The sequence below is a fragment of the Suricata suricatta genome, chromosome 1 (genome assembly GCF_006229205.1).
Source record: "Suricata suricatta isolate VVHF042 chromosome 1, meerkat_22Aug2017_6uvM2_HiC, whole genome shotgun sequence".
NCBI classification, from domain to species: Eukaryota; Metazoa; Chordata; class Mammalia; order Carnivora; family Herpestidae; genus Suricata; species Suricata suricatta.
The window spans coordinates 153,525,277-153,535,875 of record NC_043700.1 but is presented as its reverse complement, the minus strand read 5'-3'; the positions used below and the strand labels follow the sequence as shown (position 1 = coordinate 153,535,875).

Here is a 10,599-nt window from a genome sequence, read left to right as displayed (position 1 = left end):
CATGAACCAGCCTCTGCTAGCTCCAGACTTTTTTCCTGCAGCTTCCTCACCTCTGTCAGTCTTCATAGAATTGCAGAGAGTTACAAGGGCCTTGCCCTGGATTAGCCTTTGACTTAAGGGAATGTTGTGGCTGGTTTGGTCTTCAGTCCAGACCCCTCAAACTTTCTCCATACTGGAAGTAAGGCTATTTTGCTTTCTTACCAGTTGTGTGTTCACTGGAGTAGCACTTTTAATTTCCTTCAAGAACTTTTCCTTTGCATTTACAACTTGACTGTTTGGCACAAGAGGCCTATCAGCTTTTGACATGCCTTCCTCACTAAGTTTAATCATTTCTAGCTTTTGATATAAAGTGAGAGGCCTGTGACTCTTCTTATCACTTGAACACTTATAGGCACTTATAGGGCTATTAACTGGCCTCATTTCATTATTGTTGTGTCTAAGGGGAGAAGGTCAGAGGTAGTCATAACAACATTTATTGACTAAGCTTGCCGTCTTATATATGATTGAGGTTTGTGGTGCCCCAAAACAGTTAAAATAGTAACATTAGAAGATCCTTGATCACAAATGGCCACAACAAATAAAATAATGAAAAGTTTGAAATATTGTGACAGTTTCCTTAAATGTGACACAAAGACCTAAAGTGTGCAAACATTTGGGAAAGACTCAAGTAGTCTTGATGATGCAGTGTTGTCACAAGCCTTCAGTTTGTTAAAAACACGGTAACTACAGAGTGCTATAAAGTGGGTGCAAAAAATGAGGTATGCTTGTAATGTTAATTTTCAGCTACATGCTTTCCATATTTTAAGTATCTGTCCGGATTTCCTTTGATTGCTTATTCTTAGAATTTCCAGGCTGTCCTGCCAGCATTTAAGAATACTAACTCAGATGAATACTGATGATGATTAAGGTAGTACCTTACTGTGGTCTATTTGCTGGTGGCTGGGAGATACCAATTCATACTAAAACCAAATATTTGTAAATTGAGACTATCTGAATTACTCCTTAATTTTACTAGCTCATGAGTTGTTTGTTGGGAGAGAAGATAGTTCATATTTCCAACTATGTTTCCCAACAGTGCTAATCACAGAGATCTTTTGCATACTGGACATTCCCTAAGTAGGACTGCCAATTGAGTTAACATGATTTTGTATCCATAACACCAGATTGACAGTTGATATAATTAGACACTTATCAATCAGAGTGGGTACTAGCTTTCAATAACAGTGTGCATGGATGTTTACCAACCGAATCTAGGCCTTCCTTGATTAAAGCCACATTTTCAGTTACCGTTTACCACAGAACCACATGATTACAGTACATTCTATAGAGTTTACTGTAATTTAGATCACCTTAAGAATTAAAAGCAGCTAATGAAAGAAAGCTGTGGCTCTGGAGTCTTTTTATAAGTTTGCCTTAAAATTTTTTCTTAGAGAAACCCAGAGTTTTTCTAGAGAAATACTAAAGAAAGAAAGGGGGGGGGAAATCCCTTGAAAATTTAAACGTATTTTAATGTTTTTTTTGTTAACATTTGTTTTGAAATGCAGAAGTTTTAAAGCCCATAGGCCTGTATAAGATAGGACAAATACAGTAATCATTTACTATACCCGTATTTTCAGATGCAGATTTTTTCATAAATAGAGTGTACATTCAGGTTTGCCTGGAATGGGTGTTACTTTATACCTTTTGTTCCAGCATAACTATTACCATTCACTCTCAAAAATGCCCTGGTTTGAAGAAAAAAAAATGATGGAGGTTTCCAAGCATGACTCAGTTGCATAATGAGGTGATAGGGGTTGCATGCATTCAAGGGACTTTTACGGTCAAATAGCAGACAAGGAGAGGAGCATTGCCTCCCACCCCCTAAAACACATAGCCACAAGCACACAGGAAACCTTGTTAGTAAAAGAAAATATTTGCCACAACTGATTTGTATGAACAGTGGAGTAGACATATTGTATTGGAGTGCAAGAAATATGTATAGGACCTCGTCCTAAATGGATATCATGCCATTGGGACTAGCTTTTTATGTGAATACGTATTTACTGTGGTTTCTTGCTACCATACTAGCAGTGGCTTGAAAATATTGATTATTCAACATCTTAATTTTCAGAAAGTCTGTTATTTTGACTGAACTACCCCCTAGTTTCTGTTGGTTAAATTTTTCAGAAATACATTAGTACGGCTTCATGCTTTCACTGAGTAATAGTAGAAATTCATTTGACCCTTGAACAATACCAGAGTTAGGGGCACCAACCCCCACAGGCAGTTAAAAATCTGCAGATAACTTGACTTCCTGGAAAATTCTACTGATAGCCTATTTTTGACTGGAAGCCTTACTCATAACAAACAATCAACACGTGTTTTTTATGTTACATGTATTATGTACTTTTTCTTAAAGTACGCTAGAGAAAAGAAACTAACATCATAAAGAAGAAAAACTGAATTTATAGGTCTGTATTATAAAAAATCCACATGTAAGTGGGCCTGTACAGTTCAAACCCATGTTGATTAAGGGTTACTTGTAACAGCTAATAATAGCTAATATTTCTTGAATGCTTGCTTACTATTGAGGGTACTGTTCTGAACACATTTCATGTATTAACTCAATATATATGATTCTTGACAACATCTGAAATAGATATTATTCTAATTTTACAGAAGAGAAAACTGGGGCTTAAGATGTTTAAGCAATAGCTAGAAAATAGAACCAGTAGGCAGTTTTGCTTCAAAGCCTGTTTTGTTATCTGTGTTGAAATGAATCATGGCCTGTGTTAAGAAAGCTGTATTATATATGGTACTATGTGTATTTACCTCAATAGCATGTCTTTTAAAAGCTTGGGTTTTTTTGTTTTTGTTTTTTGTATTTTCCTCATGTTGAAGTGCATGCATATATATTTGTGGATAGAGAAGTTAGGGAGGTTGAGGAACTAGATTTTTTTTTTTTTAAATCTAGTTAACTGAGGTTTTGCTACCTACCTGATTTGTGTTAAGTCTGTTTACTGATTATATACTTGTGAAATATTTGTTGGAAAAAATATTATAAAATTGGAAAGATTGATGTTACATAGTGCAGTTGATTTTATGGTACTTTTTTTATTGTGGTAAAATATGCATAATATTTATTATTCTAACCACTTGTATGTAAACAGTTCACTGGCATTAAATACACTGACAGTGTTCTATAACCGTCACTACTGTCTATACCTAACTAAAACTTTTTCATTATTCATAACAAAACTATACTCATTAGACAATAACCCTTCCCCCTACCCCAGCTCCTGGTAGCCTCTCTTTCTTTCTGTATGAATTTTTTTTTTCTTTCTGTATGAATTTGTCTATTGTAGGTACTTCATGTAAGTGAAACCCTATAGTATTTGTCCTGTGTCTGGCTTATCTTGTTTTTAAAATAATTAATGTTTGTAAACTATTTTTTTAAACTATGTTCAAACTATATTTCATTTTATTGTAGACTTTTAATTTAAAATTTTAAATGTCAATTTAGTGTCATCCTATTTTATCTTCATTTTTTTTATAATAGAGTTCATTGAAAGAAGGTAGATTCATTTTAGCTCATTTCTTGTTAAATTAATCAAAATTAAGGCTCATGTGACTATGGTTCAGAGCAATTAAAACTCTCAGGAGTAGAATTCTGTTAAGTTGAAGAAGGCTCTTTGCTTCACTGAAATACTATAGTCCAACTAGTTCAGACCACAGAGAAAAATCATCCCTGCTTTTAAAGTTGGATATAAGATTTACCTTTTATCTAGATTTGAAAACATCTAGGGTTCTGCAATTTAGAAGGGTTTCCTAAATTCATTCCAAAAGATTATTGTCAAGTATCTTTGTGTCTCACTAGTCACGTAGTGCCATGATTTATATGAACTTAAAAATGGTGTTAATTCATTAAATATCTTGATTTGGGGTTAGCAGTGGCACGGGAGTTAGAGAGAAAGGCAGCGCACTTTCTGCATTTCCTCTGAGGCCTACATTGTGGATTAGTTTTCTCTTTGCAGTCTGGTTCCAGCAGAGTGGGTCTTAAACTTTTTGGTCAGAGACTGTACTCTAAAAAAAAAAATTATAACAATCCCACAAAGAGGTTTTATGTATGCATGGTTTATCTGTTTTTTTGTATTAGAACTTAAAACTGAGAAAATGTTAAAATATTCTTAATAAATCCATTACATATTAGCATTCAGACAACATTTGTATTATGTAAAATACTTTTTTCAAAACAACAAAAAACAGTGCAAAGAGTGGCCTTGTTTTATGCTTTTGCAAATATTGTTTTACGGTGTGGCTTAGTAGAGAAAAGCTGGATGCTCCTGTTTGTTTCTGCGTAGAATCTTTTTGTGGTTCCCCACACTGTGCAGCCTCTAGAAAACTTTATTGGACCCTCGTATGAAAATGAGCATGAAAATGGCAAATAACTTCTTAGTATTTTTATGAGAGTGCTTTTGACCTTGCAGATTCCTTAGAAGGGTAGAGACCCCTAGGAATAACACTTTAAGAACTGCCGCATTAGCAAAAGTGTGGCCTGTTCTGGATGAATATTATCTGTACCCTTGAGAAAGTACAATTTTGAGAGTCTATTTTATGAATATATTTATTAGTCTAATTTTTATAGTTCTGTAAGATTTTTGGTCTTATACTGTAAATCTGCCTAATAACAGATGCTATTTGCCAAAAATCTTTTTTCCAGAAGTACCTTTAAAAAATATTCCTTGAAGTTTTTTGAGAACTGTACTCATTTTTTCTTTAGTTTTTTTATATTAGAAAACCCCCAAGAGCCTATCAATATTTTCAGTAATTTTAAAATAGGGAATAATGCTAATTATCTAATTATTTTTCATTTGAACATTTCTGGCACAATTAATTTAAATGTAAACTTAATGGATATTAAAACCTTCTTTACAATGATGACTTTCGAATGTCCTTTTTTCTCATGGGTGTTCCCATTATAATAGTTACATTTTGAATATACTATAGATGCTACATTTTATAGAATTTAATCATGGTTTAATATTTGCCTTTTGTTTGTGCTACTCTTCCAATCATTTTGTGATAACATTGGAGCTTATAGAGACCAGTTTCTATGTAAAGTTCTTTGTAAAAACACTGACATTTGTATTCAGAGATATTTTTATTTGTCTAATGTGGGATTTTTGTGTTCAGGCTTTAGATTATAAATTAGAGGACTAAGTAATCTTAATAAGAATAAAATAGTTCACTTTATAGTTAGTGGAAAATTATCTTGTTTAGCTTTTAGGTATGGAGTAGACTTGATAACTTGGTTGCTTTAAGTTTTGCGACCATATGACCTTTTAACAAATTTTTAAAAACCATTACTCTCATCTTTTTTTTACACCTGGTAATAAACTGTTTTACTTTAATTATTAAATAATTCTATGGTATTCTACATCTGTTTCTTTTCTTAAAGGCTAGATAGTAGACAATATGTGTGGTGTGTGTGTATAAAAAATACTGATATATAGAAAAGCATGTAGTGTGGAAGGTAATATTTAAAGATTTTTATAAACCTTGACTCTAGGTACTCAGTTTCTTTGTGCAGAATATACTTACACAGCTTGATGATAATAGAAGTAGAAATCAATGTTAAGGAAAGTGATCAAACTTACCTATTTGTAACATAACAGTGCCGATGAAATTTAGGAATTTGTGAGAACTTGGAAGCATAATTTGCATAATTCTGCTATACTTTTTTCATTCACTTGAACTTAATAGAAAAATGATAGGTAGTTATTATACATATACATACATATTATAACAGGTGGTTAGTTGTTGCTGAGTAGCCAATCACTCCAGAAAGTAGTGGCTTCAAACAACATACATTTATTATTGAATAGTTATTGTGGGTTAGAAATATAAAGACAGCTTAGCTGGGTCTCTGCTTCAAAGTCTGCCACAGACTTTGAGATCGTCATCTCAAAGGCTTGACTGAGAAGGACTCTTTCAAGATCAGTCGCTTCTTTGTTGAAATCAAGATTCATTTCCTCTCCTGTGTTACAACTTGGTACATGAAACGATGAATGTTAAGAAGACAGTAGAGGATACAGGCAAAATAGAAGTCACTGTCTTTTTTAACTTTTTAGGCCTTTTTTTAAGCCCAAATGACATCCTGTCACTTTTGCTGGATCTTTTTTGTAGAAATAAGTCATTATTTATCTAGTTCATACTCAGGGGAGGGCATAAATACCAAATGTGTAAAAAGGCATAAGTACCAGGAGGCAGGGATCATTAGAAGCCATGTCAGAGGGTATCGAGCATGTAACTTTTTTCTGCCTTAGAAAAATAATGAGCTACATTGAGAATGACCTCATACACAGTTCTTATTGTTGCTGAGTACAGAGCCTCTATTAATTTTGTGTGAATTTTAAAATATAATAAATTGCCTTAGGTATCACAGGGATGCTGCCTTTCTAATTCTTTGCCTCAATTTCTTCACTTCTTATATAGGATTTTAGGTCCCCCACCCCCATGCTTTACATTGAGAGTGTGCATTACAGGAAAAATTATATCTGATTCTCTTTCTTTTGAAGATGCTGGATAGTATAGGCTGTCAAATAGCTGTATTATTTTACTTCAAAGTTTTCCATGTTCTGTTTGTTTCATAAACATTTGGAATGGAATTTATTTCATGTGTATTGAATATTGAGCTATTTAGCAGCAATCCATAGCAAAATTTAGGATCTGACTCATTGATTCTCAAAGTATGGTCCCTACTCAGCAACGTCATCATTTCCTTGTTAGGAATGTAAATTCTTTGGCCACACTGCAGACCTACTAAATCAGAAACTCTAGGGCCAGGACCCAACAGTCGGTGTTTTCACAAACTCTTCCAGGTGTTTCTTTTGCTCACTAAAATTCTAAAACCTAATCTATACAGTCCTATTAGAACTTGAATATTAGTTTTCTCAAAGCTTTGGCCTACAGGACTAGAAATCTTACTTTTATTACTGTTATGCAAGGCTTTCCATGGAAATAAATTTTTTTCATACTCATTTTACAGATAAAGGAAACAGTAAAACACAATACTTACTGTGGAACTGATACCTGTTGGTTAGGTAGCGTGTGTGTAGCCAGGAGGGTGGGAGTGTTGAAGGTGAGGACAGGAAGTTTTGAGGCCAGTTATCTCTTTTCTTACTCAGGTTTCTCTTGTTATCAAAAGTCAAATACTAAAGAGTGATTTTTACACGAGAATTATATTGATCCAACATTATATCACATACTAAACTTTTGTAGTTGCATTTTGAAAATATATCTGATAATACCAAAGAATTCATTTGTATTGTGTTTTATTTACTTTGTGGTTCTGGTTCAGTAAACATTAACCAGTAAAGCTTTGCACTCAAATATCTTAGAGCTTTCTCAAGGACCTTTTCTGGTTCTCATACTAACTTTGTGATGAATAGATATGGACTGGAAAGACAGCTATTTATATATAGCATGGTTTTTCTTTTCATTAATTCTTCACAGTTCATTGTTGAAAAATACCTGTCCTGTGCCACTACTATAGTAAGATTAAGATTAACAGCAGATTGTGATTTGGGGCGCCTGAGTGGCTCAGTCAGTGCAGAGTCCCATTTTGACTCAGGTCATGATCTCATGGTTCGTGAGTTCCAGCCCCACGTTGGGTTTGCTGATGTCCTTGCAGAGCCTGCTTCAGATCCTCTGTCCCCCTCTCTTGATGCCCCTCCCTCGCTGTCTCTCACTCTGACATTAGGAAAAAAGACCAATTTTAATAACCTTCATAGCATAATTAATAATTTGATTATAACTTTTATCTTTATGTTTTGTGAAAGTTTGATGGTATTTTGGAAGGCTAACTTTTGAGAGGACTCACAAGTAATTTCTAAGTTATTTTGCATTAATTCACATTTTAGTAAGTTGCAGTGAGCATTAGCCAAAGTGATGCATGTTGCTCATGTATCCATTTGAGTAGTTTATTAGGATTACAGAGTTCTCTGTCTTATACAGTAGCCTTCCCTTTTATCTGCAAGGGGTATGTTCCAGGACTCCGAGTACCTGAAATGGTGGAAAGTACTGAACTCTATATCCATCCACTAGGTGTTCTCCCCACTTTTACATGCCTGTGATAAAGCCTAATTTGTAAATTAGTCACAGTAAGAGATTAACAATAATAAAGTAGAACAGTTATAACAATATACTGTAATAAAGGTTATTTGAATGTGATCTCTCCCTTTCAAAATATTTATTGTGCTTGCCTTTCTTGTGATGATGTGAGATGATAAAATACCTACGTTATGAGATGAATTGAGGTGAATGACACAGGCACCGTGACATAATGTAGCATTAGGCTACTGTTTACCCTCTGACAGTGTATGTCAGAGGAGGATCACCGGCTTCTGGACTGTGCTTGACTTGGCTAACTGAGACTGTGGGCGGGAATCATGTCTGAGGAGGGGCTGCTGTACACCTAAGGAAACAGTCATGTATTTAAATGTAAAACTAGGCCACGTAGTGGAGTTAAACAGTGCTGTGAAAGACTTCATACTGTTCTAAAGAAAATCAGGTAATAAAAGATATTAATGATAGAACATTTAATATCTGCCTTTCTTCCTTTTCCCATTTAGTATGGTGTCTAGGACTCTGCTAGCTTCTATTGTTTCCTGGATTCTTTTAGTAATATAGGAAGCAGCAAGGTAACTTCAGGATGGACCAGAACTGCCGTGAAGTGTAGATGAAGTTAGTAGGCATTTGGAGGTCTCGTGATTTTTGAAAGAAATATAATGGCTTACATATCTTTTATATATCTTTTTCAGTCTTGTTGGTTTTGTAAGTTTAGCATATACTTTTATTGTGTGGGCAGTTAAATCAGGTGCTTCATTGTCCATTTTAAAACCACTGGCTGCCTTAAGATTTTTTTTTTTTTAATAAACCTGTTACTCTGGTAAAACCTGCACAGAAAATATTTAAATTACGAGCAGATGTTTCCATCGACAAGGAAACATTTGAAAGTGATTGTTTTCATTATTTTTCCCCATGCATTTAATTAATGAATTTGACTTTTCCCCCTCCCCCTCTTTTGGACTAATTTTGATGCAGTTTTTAAGATAGGATTTAGTAAACCATCCTGAATGTTGAAATTATGGTATAAAATTTTTTATGAAAAAATTTTTTTCTATTTTCCTAGTTAGAAATGTCATTATTCTTCATACAAAAGATAGAATTTGTATGCCACATAAGTTTTACATTAGGATTTAAGGGCACATTTAACCAGTGTAAATTGAGAATGTTTATTTATACATAGTTTATTTCTTAAAGTTTATATCTGTGCAAATATGAATGAGAGTCACCCAGATTAGTATATAGTGATTCCTTTAGAAGTAAATTGTCCACATTTTCTTAATGTGCCCTGGGGGTGTGTGTGTGTGTGTGTGTGTGTGTGTGTGTGTATATATATATATATATATATATATATATATATATATATATATACATATGTGTGTGTGTGTGTGTATGTATGTATGTATATATACACATATATATGTATATACATATATATATGAATTGGCTATATCCCCCTTTCCTGTTTCCACATATCAGAGGAAATAATAACCTTTCCCCAGTCCTGTCAATAGTAGTAAAACAATCCACGGCAACATTTGAAGGTCCTACAAAGCTTTACAAAAGTGAATATTCATCATCTTCATAGTTACCTCATATTATGTACAGTATTAAAGACCCCACTGATCAATTTCTCTATTAAAATAAGATCAGATGTTGATTTTCAAACTTAGTGTTAATTTCATGGAGTTTGATAGTTGTGCACAAAAAATGCACAACTGTGCTTTTTTAACTGCTGTCTAACTTTGTGATTACACGTAGTGGGGGAAGTCTTGTTACCAAGTTGTTAGACTTGGGTTTCACCAGGAAGTCGGATGTTGTACTGGAATTGTTGGTCCTCTGCAAGAAAACAGAATGCTTCTTTTGAGTGAATAAGCCAGGAAAATGAGGCGAGGGGTTTATTTCAAAGGTCTTTTTTTTGGTGATGGCATAAAAACATAACAGGTTATAAAATCCAGTTACTATATTAAATTTCATCACTTGTTTTTTAGGTATTCCAATAACTGTACCACCTCCAGGTAAAACTTTTTTCATGTTTTCTCCATCATTGTTAATAAACATGAAATTTCAAGCTTATAGTTACAGGAGGGACAGTGTCGATATGGTTAGACTATGGAGTAGGCTATTGGGATTTCAAGGTCCTATTTTCAGCTCTGCCTTTGCTTCATTCCAGTTTTGATTAAGATACTTAGTTTTCTTATACCTGTCTTACCCACTTTTTGTAGAAATAGAGATTCTGAGAAAATTCTCACCATAGCAATTTATTGAAGAAAACAGTATGGGATATAAAATAAAATTTTTATGAAAAAAATTTTTCAAACCAATGAATTTTTTACATGCTAAAGCAACTACAAAGAGACAAGAAGGATCATTTATCTTGACTTTTTCATGGTTTCTGATTTTTTTTCTTTACCCTGCTGAAATAACTCAGTATCATGAGAAAATACATTCTGAACCATGCAGTTAGGTAGACTGACAACTGGTCAGATGGTT

At 33.8% G+C, this 10,599-nt stretch overlaps 1 protein-coding gene across 10 annotated transcripts in view; it reads left to right on the top strand.

Moving 5' to 3' along the window:
• Window positions 1-10,599, top strand: part of FIP1L1 (factor interacting with PAPOLA and CPSF1) — a 78,584-nt gene that overhangs the window by 46,100 nt on the left and 21,885 nt on the right. For 7 of the 10 annotated variants that reach the window (XM_029945748.1, XM_029945741.1, XM_029945761.1 and 4 more), the window contains one exon: window positions 10,098-10,124. The exons of the other annotated variants lie outside the window; for them this stretch is intronic. In XM_029945748.1, the coding sequence (XP_029801608.1) occupies window positions 10,098-10,124 (27 nt within the window). The remainder of the gene's footprint in view (window positions 1-10,097; window positions 10,125-10,599) is intronic. 10 annotated transcript variants of the gene reach the window in all.